The sequence below is a fragment of the Carcharodon carcharias genome, chromosome 19, assembly GCF_017639515.1.
Source record: "Carcharodon carcharias isolate sCarCar2 chromosome 19, sCarCar2.pri, whole genome shotgun sequence".
In the NCBI taxonomy this organism is placed as follows: domain Eukaryota; kingdom Metazoa; phylum Chordata; class Chondrichthyes; order Lamniformes; family Lamnidae; genus Carcharodon; species Carcharodon carcharias.
In genome coordinates, this window is record NC_054485.1 from 18,474,645 (window position 1) to 18,490,024 (window position 15,380).

General features: G+C 43.0%; 1 protein-coding gene across 2 annotated transcripts in view; it reads left to right on the forward strand.

Annotated features, from left to right (window-relative positions):
• slc9a1a (solute carrier family 9 member A1a) overlaps positions 1–15,380 on the forward strand; it is a 49,628-nt gene that overhangs the window by 21,344 nt on the left and 12,904 nt on the right. For both annotated transcript variants that reach the window (XM_041212578.1, XM_041212579.1), the window contains exons 2-6: positions 4,620–5,080; positions 5,815–6,065; positions 7,063–7,280; positions 8,153–8,349; positions 9,915–10,004. In XM_041212578.1, the coding sequence (XP_041068512.1) occupies positions 4,620–5,080; positions 5,815–6,065; positions 7,063–7,280; positions 8,153–8,349; positions 9,915–10,004 (1,217 nt within the window). The remainder of the gene's footprint in view (positions 1–4,619; positions 5,081–5,814; positions 6,066–7,062; positions 7,281–8,152; positions 8,350–9,914; positions 10,005–15,380) is intronic.

The following is a 15,380-nucleotide window of genomic DNA, read 5'->3' on the forward strand; positions in this document are numbered from 1 at the left end:
AACAGGCTATGGTTCAGCTAGCCATTACTTTAAGTGACCATTTCATGGACTGAAACCTTACCTAGTTTGCATCAGTAATTGTACCTATGCTTCGAACTTGCTCAGACTGAACCAGACTTCCCTAAGTGATCTGTTTGTTCTTGAACTGAGTTCAATCTCCATTTCCCTCCCAATACCAGCACTCTACAACATCTCAGGTCTCTGCTCCTGTCTCACTTCCACCACCAAGTACATCTACAATTATCCAAAGTATACTTGTTGCTCTCCACAAAAACACAAAACCCACCCTTATACTAGTTCTATGTAACAACTTGCTGGAGCAAGTTCAGTCCTGTCCAGTCCTGGCGCATCACCTCCCAACGATCCTCCATGGCATTTTCTACGCCAGGCCCATTTTCTGAATCAGACAAAAGCTCCAGATCTCCTCCTCCTAAATTATTTTTCCTTCAAAATCTATTTTTGCAATGATAGTTTCAGTCTCCTCTCCTAACCACCCCAAAATTGCTTGTTGCCTGTATCTTTAAGAACATAATAGGAGCACGGATGCCATGCAGCTCTTCAAACGTGCTCCACCATTCAATACAACCACAGCTGATCATCTGTCTCAACTCCACCACCAGCCTGCCCCCCACCCCCCGCCAATTCCCATGTGTTCTTGATTCCTTGAGGGACTAAAAATCTGTCTATCTCAACCTTGATTATACTCAACACTAAAGCACATACAAACCCTAGGATAGAGAATTCCGAAGATTCATACCCCCACCCTCTGAATGAAGAAATTTCTCCTTGTTTCAGTCCTAAATTATTGACCCCCTAGCCTGGGACTGTGCCCCCATGTTCTAGGTTCCACAGCCAAGGGAAACAATCTGTGTCTACCCTGTCAAGCACCTTCAGAATCTTTTATATTTCAATGAGATCACCTCTTGTTCCTACAAACTCCAGAGTGTATAGACACAATTTACACAACTTCTCACCCCAGGAAACAGTCTGGTGAAGCTTCACTGTGCTGTCTCCAAATTGATACTTAGATATGAAGACCAAAACTATGCATTTTACTCTGGATGTGGTCTCACTGAAACCCTGTACAATTGTAGCAAGACTTCCTTATTCTTGTACTCCTATCCCCCAGCAATAAAGACAAACATGGCATTTGCCTTCTTAGTTGCTTGCTGTCCCTGCATTGAAACTTTCAATTCTTTCTACAAGGTGACTTTGAGATTTCATATATTTTAAAGCATTATTCTGCTTTCCTTACTACCAAACTGAATAACCTCATACTTCCCCACATTATACTTCATCTGCCACCTTATTGCCCACTCACTTAACCTGTCTATATCTTTGCACTCTGTGTCCTCCTCACAAATTACATTCCCACCTAGCTTCATGTCATCAGCAAACTTGGATACGTTGTTCTTGGTCTCTTTGTCTAAGTCATTAATGTAGATTGTAAATAGCTGAGGCCCCAGCCTTGCAGCATTCCACTAATTACAACCTGTCGACTTGAAAATGCCCCATTTATCCCTGCTTTCTGCTTCCTGTCCGTTAACCAATCCTCTATCCATTCTAATATATTACCCCCAGCTCCATTAACCCTTATCTTGTGCATTAACTACTTGAGTGGCACCTTTTGGAAATCCCAAGTATACAACATCTCCTGCCTCCCCTTTATCTACCCTACTAGTTAAATTCCCGAAAACCTCTAATAAATTTGTCAAACTTAATTTCCTTCTGTAAAAGTCTGTTGACTCTGTCTGATCACACTTCTTTAAAAATAGATTCAAGCATTTTCCCAATGACTGATGTCAAGCTAACTGTCCTGTAGTTCCCTAGTTTCTCCCTCTCCCTCCTTTCTTGAAGAGCAGCATTACATTTGCTAGCTTCCGATTGACTGGTACTGTTCTAGAATCTTAGGAATTTTGGAAAATCATAACTACTGCATCCAGTATCTCTGGAACTATCTCTTTTAGAATCCTAGGATAATAGGCCATTAGGTCCCTTAATTTTCTCTAATACTCTTTCTCTGCTGATATTTTATGATCCCCAGTCCCTTGGCTAATCTCAATTTCTGGTATATAATTTGTATCTTCTACAGTGAAGACAGACACAAAATATTTGTTCGATTCTGCTGTTTCCTCATTCCCCATGATGATTTCTCCTGTTTCTGCATTTAAGGGACCAACGTTTATTTAAGCTGCTTTTTTCATTTACTTGTGAAAGCTCTTATGAGCTGTTTTTATATTCCTGACTAGTTTACTCTCATTCTACTTTTTCCATTTTTATTAATTTTTGTTTGCCCTTTGCCCATTTTGAAAACTGTCCCAACCCTTAGGCTTACTACTATTCTTTGAAGCATTATAGCAGTGACTTTAAAGTGATTAAATGTCTCAAGACGCTTCACAGAAGCATTATAAAACAAAACATGACACAGAGCCACATAAGGTGATATTAGGTCAGATGACCAAAAGATTGATCAAAGGGGTAGGTTTTAAGGAGTGTCTTAAAGGAGGAAAGTGCAGTGCAGGGGAGGGGATTCCAGAGTTTAGGATCTAAGCAAGTGAAGCAGTTAAAATCAGGGATGCTCTGGAGGCCAGAGTTAGAGGAGTACTGATATTATGGTGGGTTGTGAGGCTGGAAGAGATTTTCGGAGACAGGAAAGGACAAGGCCATGGAGAGATTTGAAAACAAGGATTAGAATTTTAAAATCAAGATGTTGCTTGATCGGGTGCTAAGGTTAGTCAACAAGCATAGGTGATGGTGGAAATAGGATTTTTTACAAGTTAAGACAAAGGCAGCAGAGGTTTAGATGACCTCAAGTTTACAGAGGGTAGAATGTAAGAGACCACCCAAGAATCTGTTGGAATAGACAAGTCTATAGGTAACAAAGACATGAATGAGGGTTTCAGCAGCAGATGAGCTGAGATGGGTGAAGTCTGACGATGTTACGGAGGTGGTCCTCGTGTTGGTGAAAATATAAGGTGGGAAGCTCATCTCGGCATCAAATGTACTCAGACTGTTGCCAGGGAGAGGGATGGAGTCAGTTGCTTGGAAATGGAATTTGGAAGGGGGATGGAAAATGGTGGCTTCAGTTTTCCTAGTATTTAATTGGAGAAAATTTCTGCTCATCCAGTACTGGATATCAGATAAACAGTTGATAATTTATCAACCGAGGAGGAATTGAGAGAGGTGATGGTAAGGTAGAGCTGGGTGGTATAAGTGTATATGCAAATTAATACTGAGCTTTTGGATGGTGCTTGTGAGAGGTGGCTTCTTTTAATCTCATACTGTCCTTAATTTCCCTAGTAAACCATGGATGCATCTTTCTTGTGGAGATTTCATTTTTTAATGGAATATCTTTTTGATGAACATTTTGAATTGTTTCTTTGTGTCTCGCTGTTTATTTACTGCATCTCCTATTCTGTTTATCCAATCACCCCGAACCAGCTCTCCCCTCATAACTACGTAATGGGTGTTATTTAAGATTCATGCTTAAATCTGGATTATGTTACCCTTAATATGGAATTCAGTTGTATTGTGATTACTTTATGCCAGAGCATCTTGTACTGAGTGTACCAATTGGCTGTGCCTCATAACACAATAATAGATCTAAAACGGTTTTATCACCAGTTGGCTCCACAATGTTTTGTTCTAGGAAAGTGTTGTGAAAGCATTCTGCGAACTCCTCCCAGACTAGCTTTGCCAATTTAACTTCTCCGGTCTATGTGAAGGTTAAAGACTCCACGATTATGACACGGCCTTTGTTACAAGCTCCAGTTATTTTTTGCTAATGCGCTATCAAACCGTATAATAACTATTAGAAGGCCTATAAACTACACTCGAGCATTTTCTGACCCATGTTATTCCTAATTTCCACCCATACTGATTCTCTTCCTAAGATAAAAGCAAAAAACTGCGGATGCTGGAAATCCGAAACAAAAACAAAAATACCTGGAAAAACTCAGCAGGTCTGACAGCATCTGCGGAGAGGAACACAGTTAACGTTTCGAATCCGTATGACTCTTCACCAGAAACTCTTCCTGATCATCTGAGCCAAGATCCTTTCTTACCACTGTCCTTGTTTTCTATCAAGGCTTCAATACCTCCTTTTCCATTCTGCCTGTCTTTCTGAAATGTTGTGTACCCTGTTTCGCAACCGTGATCACCTTGTAACAATATTTATGTCATGCTGATTAGATATAAACCATTAATCTCTATTTGTACTGCTAGCTCATCTATCTAATCAGAGATGCTTTACGCATTCAGAGAAAGAGTCTTTATTTTTTACTGTTCTTTGTTTGGACCTTGTTCGCTAATGCACTATTGCCGTTAAACTCTGTTTCTTAGAGTCCCACTCTGCTTATCTTTATATCTCTCTGGAGTTGTATTACACTATATAAATGTAGATTAAGGCAGGCACAAATTCAGATAATGTTTTGATGAACCTTTGATCTTGACCTCTAAAAGTGACTATCTGCTTTGTCATAAATAGTCAAGTGTGAAAGTAATGCAGTCGGGAAGGTTCAGTGAATATGCGGATTTCAGTCTCTCTCTCCCCACTGTTGCCAATGTGTTATTAACTGGGATATTTCACTAGTTCACTGATGGTTGTTTTGTATTTTTAGGTTTTCATTTCCTCCCAAAGCTGTCTACGATTGTCCCAGAGAGCTGCCTGCTGGTGTGTGTGGGTCTGATAGTGGGGGGTCTGCTAAAGACTGTGGGAGAAACCCCGCCCATCTTGAAGGCAGATGTATTCTTTTTTTATCTCCTGCCACCCATCATTCTGGATGCCGGTTACTTCTTGCCCATTCGGCCTTTCACCGAGAACCTGGGAACCATCCTGAGCTTTGCTGTGATTGGGACGCTGTGGAATGCAGCCTTCGTCGGGCTACTGCTGTATGCAGTATGCCAGATCAAAGGGTCCGGACTGGAACACATCAGCCTGCTGCCTAATCTGCTGTTTGGCAGTATTATCTCTGCTGTGGATCCTGTGGCGGTGCTGGCTGTCTTTGAAGAGATTCATATTAATGAGTTGTTACATATCCTGGTGTTTGGAGAGTCTCTGCTCAATGACGCAGTTACTGTGGTGAGTGCAATAGCTTTCATCAGGCTCTTAATTCCAGCAGCTTATCCCACACTGGACCGACTGACCCACCCTTCCCCTACCCTGTGCCTGACACCACTTCCTCTCCAGTGCCTGACACCTCCTTCCTGTCTGCACAAACCGCTCCCCCTGCCTTACCCATTGCCATCTCCTCTCACCGTGCCAAGATCCTCCTAACTGCGCCAGACCACCCTTCTCTAACCACACCCCCAATTCCTTCCTTTCAAAATTCTTGATAAGCAAGGGGTTGAAAGGATATCGGGATAGGTGCGAAGGTGGAGCTGAGGTCACATTCAGATCAGCCATGATTTTATTGAACAGCAGAGCAGGCTCGAGGTGCCGAGTGGCCTACCTCTGCTTTTAATTCGTAAGTTGGTATATATTTTTGTATATTCTTCACGTCCGGCATCCCTCCCATCCCCTCCCTGCGCACGGCAGCTCTCACGTCCCCACGTCCAGCTTCCTCCCCGTACCTAGCACCCGCCTCTCCCCAACCCTCCCCATGCCTGACACCCCCACTCCTCTTACCCTCCCACGCCCAGCACCCCCGTGCCCAGCACCACCAACCCCTCCCCCACTCTCCCCTTGCCCAGCTCTCCTTCCTTCCCCTTCCCCGTGCTTGACGCCCCCTCCTCTTCTCACCATACGCAACACTACATGATTGTACAATGCCGCTGAGCCATATAACTTAATGAGTGTATATGTTAATTGTGTAGGTGCTCTATCATCTCCTCGAGGAATACTTTCATACTCCAGTAATCGGCGCAAAGGAAGTGATTCTGGGAATCCTGTCTTTCTTTGTGGTGGCCGTTGGAGGTGTCTTGGTCGGGGTTTTCTTTGGACTTATCGCTGCCTTCACCTCCCGGTTTACATCGCGTATTCGTGTTATCGAACCTCTCTTCGTTTTTCTCTACAGCTACATGGCATACTTGTGTTCAGAGATCTTCCATCTCTCAGGAATCATGGCGTAAGTGTCCCCAAAGCTATAAGCAGTTAACGCTGCGTTGACATGTAAGAATCAAGCTGTTTCCATTTATTACACTGCTTGATGATTGTTGTTGATATGTTAGGTTTCTTCTTTCAAATTAATTGCTGGTTTTTGGATGGTGGGGGGTGGGGATGCACTTACTGCTGGTGGTAGACGGTCTGTCCCAGCAGTGGGGGGTGTATTGGGGTCAGTAGAGTAGACAATTCCTGTTGGAGGAAGGGCTGGCTGTGTTTTTTATTTGTTCTGGGATGAGAATTGCTGGGAAGGCCAACAATCATTGCTGATAACTAATTGCCCTTGAGAAGGTGGCAGTGAGCCACCTTCTTGAATCCCTACTGTCCTTTTGGTATAGACACACTGATGGTGCTTTCTTCTCAAGCAGTTTGAGACAACTTAGTGGCTTGCTAGGCCATTTCAGAGGTTGAGTCAATTCCCAAATTGTTGTGGATCTGGGGTAGAGAGAGGATGGGTTTGGGTTGGGACAGGGGCAGACTGATTCTTGGGCTAGGATTTGAGGGGGGAATGGCAGACTGTTCCTTTGGAGGAAGATTGGGAAGGGGAATGGGCAGACTGTTCTGAGGGATGGCTTTGGGAACATAGGGGGAGGACAGACTGTTCCTAGTGGAATGGTCAGGCTGTTTCAGGGAGGTGGAGGCAGACTGTTCTTGTGGGGGAGCGGGTATTGAGGGAGCAAGGACAAACTAAACTGTGGTGGGGAATGTGTGTGTTTGGAGGTAGAAGGGCAGACTTTTCTGGAGGAGTCGAGAGGAAATCTGTTCCAGGGATGGTGGGTGGCTTGGGGGAGAGAAAGGGCAGATTGTTCCTGGGATACATGGGATAGACTTTTCTTCCTCTTGCACTGTATGTTTATTGCTGTGCCCCACTGCCTTGTTTGGAAACACTTTCTAGTAGGGCACCCTCTGCATAGTCAGAGCTTCTGCTAGTTGAGTTGTATGTTGGTGTTTGTGTTTTGCAGCCTCATTGCCTGTGGAGCGGTCATGCGTCCTTATGTGGAGGCAAACATCTCTCATAAGTCTCACACTACCATCAAATATTTCCTGAAGATGTGGAGCAGCGTGAGTGAGACTCTCATCTTCATCTTCTTGGGTGTGTCCACACTCGCTGGAGAGCACCATTGGGACTGGACCTTCATCAGTTGCACCCTGATGTTCTGCTTGGTTGGTCGTGTCCTAGGTAAGACCTAAAAGGTACTGCACACTTGGAGGGCAATGAGTGGATATGTATTGGCACAGCTTGGTGCAGCTTCGCCCCTGCCCCACTCCACTGCCTTCACTCCCCTACACCTATCAGGGGAAGAGAAGGCCCTCAAGTAAATATATGTTGTCGATCCCATACTAACTGGCTGTCAACAATAGGAGAATTCACAATTAAATCAGTAACGGAAGCTTTTGGATTTAGTTCATGATTGGTCAGCATAGAAGAAATTTAACTCTGTATCTAACCCATGCTTGCCCTGATGGGACTATGTGGAGGGAGCATTATTCTGTATCTAATATGTGCTGAACCTGAACTAGTGAAAGGAAGCAGACCAATTAAAGAAATTATTATTGTAACTTTGAGTTCACACTGCAAGACAATAGAAATTGACAAGCGTATCTGGTCTGAGAAATTTAGTACAAGAAGTAAGCTTCTGCATGGCACTGCCCCAAGGATTGGTAGATGCCTTTTCACTCAGGCTTACACCAGCTGTTGATAATGAGCCCAATCTTGTTACTGTTAGCCCTCATGCATTAGCGAATGAATAATTCAGTGACTAGCTATTTTTAAACAAGTGTCAGGAGCCACAGCATCTGCTGCATGCAAAGAATGTGCACTTCCCCATCACCCCTCCGTGTGTATGCACAGATTTCCCCTCTAGATTACATGAACTTGTCTCTGAGATGGGGTTCAAATCTGCAAAATTCTGATTGAGGCAAAAGTGCTAGCACTGAGATAAAGTTCACACCTGGCCACTTTTACCTTCTCAGGTGATCGCAAAGAGGGAAGATGATGCTGGAGATCTTGTAGTAAGACACTGTGCCCGTAATTGTGCTGTTTTCTTTCAGGCGTTCTGGGTCTCACTTTAATACTTAACAGATTTCGCATTGTGAAACTCACCCCCAAGGATCAATTTATAATCTCGTATGGGGGGCTGCGTGGAGCCATCGCATTCTCACTCGGCTATCTACTGAGTGACTCCTTCCCTCGAACCTTGTTCCTCACTGCCATAATCACTGTCATATTCTTCACCGTCTTTGTTCAGGTTTGTTTACTTTCTAGTTTATGTACTGCTTATTTGTTTCCACGTGCGCACTAGGGTTTGTATCTTGTCCCTGTGTGTGCTGGGCATGCATGTTTCTGGGGGCATTTGCATTTTTGTGGGCACACATTTGGGCTGTGCACGTTTGTCAGCAGGGGCTGGTCCATGCGTGCGTGGCTGTCGGGCCCGAACTGGTCCGCGCACGCGTGGACGTCGGGCCTGAGCTGACAACCACCCCCCCACCGCCACACGGGCGGCAGTCTTTCTCACTGCCCGTGCTGGGCGGGCCAGATTGATTGTGTCCATTGTCACTTCTCTGCTGTGGAGATTCCAGGTGATCATCAACAACTAGCATTTATATAATGCCTCGAATGTGATAAGACATCTTGTGACACTTAGCAGGAGCAATTTCTGAGCCACACAATGGGACGTTAGTACAGGTGATCAAAAGCTTGGCTAGAGTTTAAAGGTGTAGTTTAAACAAATGGAAGTAAGGAGGTGGAGCGGTTTAAGGAGGAAATTCCATAGCTTAGGACCGAGGCAAATGAAGGCAGTGGTGGAACAATTAAAATAGGGGATATCTAGGTGGGCAAAATTAGAATGCAGACATCTTGGACAGTTGTGTGCTAGAGGAGGTTATGGAGATGGAGCCAAGACATGGAGGGACTTGAACTCAAGGGTGAGAATTTTAAAATTGAAATGTTGTCAGACCAGGAGTCAGTGTAGGTCAGCAAGGTGAGTGACAAATAAATGAGACTTGTTGCAAGATACATGCAGCAGTGTTTTGGATGAGCTTAAGTTAACGGAGGGTACAAGGTGTGCCTCAAGACAATGCCTCAGTGTAAAGCTTCTTGTCTGCCCAAACTGACAGGTGCGGCTAATGAGCAAGTGTTGGAACCTCTGGGTTCTTCATTCACTGGTCACATTGCTGCTGTAGGTAAGTCAGGATACTATAGCAGGAGGGGAGCCGGCGAAGGGGGAGGAGGAGGGAGCCAGCGGGGAGGCAGCAGGAGGGAGCCGGCGGGGAGGCAGCCAACATGAACAATTGTGGCAGTTTTTTGCGGTGGTATTTCCCCTTTTCATATTGCAGATTTTCATGAGTATGGATAACAGTCTCTGTGTCCCACAAACTGTAAGTTGGAGATCAACCAGTTGTCTGATTTTTGAAGCCTTGAGAGGTTAAAGTTTGCACATCCCTAACTTTAATTGTTCCATCATTGCCTTCAGCTGCTTAGGCAATGAGCTTTGGAATTGCCTCCTAAAACATCCCTCCACCTTCCTACCTCTCTTTCCTCCTTTAAGATGTTTCTGAAGACTTACCTCTTCCACCAAGCTTTGGATTGATATTTTGGTTGTTATCGCTCCTGCAAAACACCTTGGGACATTTTGTATGTAAAAGTTGCTTTATGAATGCCATTTGTTGTAAACAAAAGCACAGGAGGTGAGTCTAAGACACCAACAGAAAATCTGCCAGAATCATTTTAAGCTATCAATTCCTGTAGAGCTTTGGTTGACCCCACGTAGAAGTTATTTATGCACGGTGCTAATTGGATCTATTTATCTGGCAGGGTATGACTATTCGACCATTGGTGGAATTGCTCGCTGTGAAGAAGAAACAAGAATCCAAACGTTCCATCAATGAGGAAATCCACACACAAGTATGGAAGAGTGGTAGTGTGGTTCTCTGGGCTCAGTGTTTGTCACTTTGACTGTCTGTTCTCGGTGCTCATTCTTTCTGTCCCCACTCTATCCACCACCAATTCCATCCACCACCCCCCCGCCCGGCCATCTTGCTGTGTAGAGGTGGTAATTGTAGCCTATAATGTTTGGGACCCATAGTGTAGAGATGTGCATTGCAATATATGTGTAATGTTGTAAAGGGACATCGATAAATTAGTGGACAAAACTATGGTGGATAGAGTTCAATGTGGATAAATGTGAGGTCATCCACTGTGGACCTTAAACGTGTTATTTTCTAAATGGTGAGAACCTGGGAACAGTGGAGGAGCAGAAAAATTTACGAGTCCAAGTACAGAAATCACTAAAATAATGTCTGGATTTTACCCAAGCCACGAGCGAATTGGTGTAAGGGAAGTGAGATTAGAGAGTTGAGTGCATGGCTCAAAGATTGGTGTGGGAGAAATGGGTTTCGATTCATGGGGCACTAACACCAATAACAGGGCAAGTGGGAGCTGGACCATTCAGATGACCTTTACCTGAACTGTGCTGGGTCCAGCGCTCTAGTGGTAGAGAAGGCTTTGAACTAAATAGTGGGAGTGAGGGATTATGTAAGGGGAGCTGTGGCAAAATAAAGAGAAAAGGAAAGGCAATGGAGCAAGGCAACGACATGGTAATGCTAACCAGAATATGGCAGGAAGGTACAGAGCGTATTATAAACTTAAGAGTGCAGATAAGGCCAGAGCTTGCAAGAATGGTAAAAAGACGCAATTAAAGGCTCTGTATCTGAATGAGCATAGTATTTGTAACAAAAGGGATGAATTGATAGCACAGACAGAAATAAATATGTTTGATCTGATGGCCATTTCAGAGACGTGGTTGCAAGGTGATCAAGGCTGGCACCCAAGTGTTCATGGATATTTGATATTAAATAGTGGGGTAGCTCTATTAATTAAGGATGACAGTGCAGTAGTGAGAGATGGCCTTAGTTCAGAAGATGAAGATGTAGAATCAGTTTGGGTAAAGATAATAAATAGCAGAGGTAAGAAGTCACTTTTGGGAGTAGTTTATAGACCCCCTAACAGTGGCTACACTAGAACTGAGTATACAGGAAGAAATAATGAGCTTGTAAGAAAGGTACTGCAGTAATTGTGTGATTTTAACCTCCATATGGATTGGATGAATCAGATTAGCAAAGGTAGTCTGGAAGGTGAGTTCATAGGCTGTATTCGGGATGATTTCTTAGAGTAGTACGTTCTAATGCCAATAAGAGAGCAGGGTATTATCGATCTGATAATGTGCAATGAGGCAGAATTAATTAATGATCTCTTAGTAAAGGAGCCTATAGGGCAACAGTAATCAGAACACGATAGAATTTCACATTAAGTTTGAAGGCAAGAATTGTGGGTCTAAGACTAATGCCTTAAATAAAGTCAATTACACAGGCATGAGGACAGAGTTGGCTGAGGTGAACTAGGTAAATAGTAGGACAGTAGAGAAACAGTGGGAAACATTTAAAGAGATATGTCATAACTCTCAGCAAAGAAAAAATCCATTGAGAAGGGTGCACCATCCATGGCTAACTACAGAAGTTAAGGATAGTAAGAGATTGAAAGAAAAAGCGTACAACACTGCAAAGATTAGTGGTAGGTCAGAAGATTAGACATATTTTAGAAACCAGCAAAGAATGACTAAAAGTACTGAGGAGGGAGAAATTAGAGTACTAGAGAAAACTAGCTAGAAAGATAAAAACAGTTAGCAAAGGTTTTTACATGTATTTAAAATGGGAATGAGTAACTAAAGTGAGTATTGGTCACTTAAAGGATGAGACTGGGAAATAAATAATGGAAAACAAGGAAATGGTGGAAGTGTTGAACAGGTACTTTAGATCTGTCTTCAGTGTAGAAGACACAAAGTCATCCCAAGAATACTTGAAAATCAAGAGGTAAAAGGGAGGGAGGAACTTAAGGCGATCACAAGAGAAAAGGTACTGGGAGAAGTGTTAGAACTAAAGGTTGACAAGTCCCCTGGACATGATGGCTTTCATCCTAGAGTCTTAAAAGAAGTAGCTTTTGAGATAAAAGCAAAACACTGTGGATGTTGGAAATCTGAAACAAAAACAGAAAATGCTGGAAAAGCTCAGCAGGTCTAGCAGCATCTATGGAGAAAAAAAAGTTGACTTTTTGAGCCTTTATGACTCTTCTTCAGAAGATAAAGTTTTAAAAAAGTTACTCCCTACAACATGAGCTTTTAGTTTCCGCAATAACCTTTTACGTGGCATCTTATCAAATGCCTCCTGAAAATCTAAGTACATCCACTTGTTCCCCTTTATCCAGGGCACACATGACTCCTTCAAAGAACTCCTTTCAAGAAACCATGTTGACTCTGCTTGATTACCTTGAATTTTTCTAAGTGTCTTATTATAACATCTTAAATAATATCTTCTAACATTTTCCCTATGACAGATGTTAAGCTACCTGGCCTGTAGTTTCCTGCTTTCTGTCTCCCCTCAGTTTTTGAATATAGAAGTTGGAGGGCAAATGCTACAATCTATTATTAGGCTTGTGATAGCAGAGAACTTAGAAAATCATAAATTGAGTTGACTCTCCCCAGTCATATTATGAAAAGGAAATTATGTTTGGCAAATCTGTTAAGAGTTTTTGAAGATGTAAATAGTAGCGTGGATAAGGGGAATCAGAGAATATAGTGTTTTTGGATTTTCAAAAAGCATTTGAAAAGGTGTCTCACAACAGGCTATTACATGAAATCATAATTCATAAAATTGGGGGTTATATATTAGAACGGACTAAGGATTGGTCAATGGTCAGAAAACCAAGAGACTAGGAATAAATGGATCATTTTGGGCTATAATTAGTGGGCTACTGCAAAGATCAGTGATTGGGCCTCAGCTATTTACAATCTATATCAGTGACTTAGATGGGTGGACAAAGTTTGCTGGCAATACAAAGTGAGAATGTAAGCTGTGAGGAGGACCCAAAGAGGCTGCAAAAGGATTTAGAAAGGTTCAGTGAGTGAGCAAGACTGTGACAGATTGAATATAACGTAGAGAAATGTGAAGTTTTCCGCTTAGTAGAAAAGTAGAATGTTTTTTAAATAGTGAGAGACTGGGAAATGTTATTCAGAGTTATCAGAGTGTCCTTGAACGCAAATCACAAAGTTAGCACACAGATACAGTAAGCAATTAGGAAAGCAAATAATTTTTTTAGGCTTTGCTACAAACTGTTTGGAGTATAGGAATAAAGAAGTCTTAGCCCAGTTCTATTGGGCTATGGTGAGACCTCACCTGGACTATTGTGTACAATTTTATTCTCCTTATCTAAGGAAGGATAAAATTGCATTAGAATGAGTGCAGTGAAGGTTCTCTTGACTAATTCCTGGAATTAGAGAATATGAGCAGAGATTGAGTAGACTAGGCCTACGTGCCCTAGAATTTAGCAGAATGAGAGGTGAACTCATTGAAACACACAAAATGTTTAGGGGGCTTGACAGGGTAGATGCTGGGAAGATGTTTCCCCTTGGTTGGTGAGTCTAGAACTAGGGGGCATGTATAACCATGTATGCCCATGTATAACTGAGAATTTCTTTCACCCATGAGGTGTGGACCTTTGGAATTTTCTACCACAGAGAGCTGTGAATGCTTAGTCAGCGAGTTTGTTCAAGTCAGAGATCAACCGATTTTTGGATACTAAGGGAATCAAGGGATAGTGTGAAAAGGTGTAGCTGAGCAGATCGACCTTGAACTTATTGAATGGTGGAGCAAGCTCAGAGGGCCGAATGGCCTCCCATCTCAAAGGGGCTGGAATGCAAAGGGGTGAAACTAATTTTGCTTTCTGTAGAAAGCTCTGGTTAAAGCCCATAAGGAGCATTACATTCAATTCTGAGCACTTCACCTATGATCTAACTGAATGGCAGAATAGGCAGTAGAGGCTGAATGGTTTCCCCGTTTATAGGTGTCTGTGGGGCTCCCTCGTGTGGGCGGGAGTCTGGAGGTTAGCCTGGGTCTGAGGCAGCTATAGTATTTGTGTAATGTGCAGAAGACGTGTGAGCTTGTGCGAGCCCAAGGAACTTAAGCAAGGAACACTTTAGTGAGGAAAATGTCACTGACAACGGCCAGCAGGTGGCATTATCTACCCTTGGTCTTTTCTCTATTGTATGAGCCTTGAACCTATTGTGTGGGACCGGTTGTAGCAATGGAGCTTCAGTGTTATGCAGTGTTCAGCATGCATTGAAACAGCACCTTAGGGAACCAAGGCGCTTAGTGCTTTTGTACATAACTTTTTGATTATGTGGAGTGGCACTTTGATAGCACATCTGTCCCCGAGTCAGAAGGTAATATGTTCAAACCCCAGTCCAGAGACTTAAGAACAAAAATATAGGTTGACATTTTCAATGCCAGTGTTAAGGAAGTGTCACACTAAGAGAGATGCCTTCTTTTGAATGAGACTTTAATCAAAGACCCCAACCTGCCCTCACAGATGAACTTAAAAGATTGCTTGACCCTATTGTGAAGAAGACTGGGGAGTTCTCCTGGTGTCCTAGCCAATATTAATATCTCAACCATCATTACTGAAACAGGTTGTCTATTTAGTTTATTTAGCTAAATTTGCAGATGACACCGAATAGGTGGGAAAGTAAATTGCAGTGAAGAAATAAGAAATTTACAAATGGATATGGACAGGTTAGGTGAATGGGCCAAAATTTGGTGGATGGAGTTTAGTGTGAAGTTATCCATTTTGGTCGGAGGAATAAAAAGGCGACTTATTTAAATGGAGAGAAACTTCAGAATGCTTCAGTGCAGAGAGATCTGGGTGTCCTCGTGCATGAATCACTGAAAGCTAGTGTACAGGTACAGCAGGTAATAAGGAAGGCAAATGGAATTTTGGCATTTATCGCAAAAGGAATAGAGTATTAAAAATAGGGAAGTGGAATAGAGTATAAAAATAGGGAAGTGTTGTTGCAACTGTATAAGGCATTGGTGAGACCGCACCTGGAGTACTGTGCACAGTTTTGGTCCCCTTACTTGAGGAAGGATGTAGTTGCATTGGAGGCGGTTCAGAGGAGATTCATTAGATTGATCCCAGAGATGGGGGCTTGTCGTATGAGGAAAGATTGAGCAGTTTAGGCCCATACTCGCTAGAGTTTAGAAGGATGAGAGGAGATCTAGTTGAGGTATATAAGATGCAAAAGGGGATAGACCAAGTAGACGTGGAGCAGATGTTTCCCCTTGTGGGGCATTCTAGAACGAGAGGCCATAGTTTTAGGCCAAAGAGTGGTAGATTTAAATCAGAGATGAGGAGGAATTACTTTTCTCAAAGGGTCGTGAATCTGGAATTCAC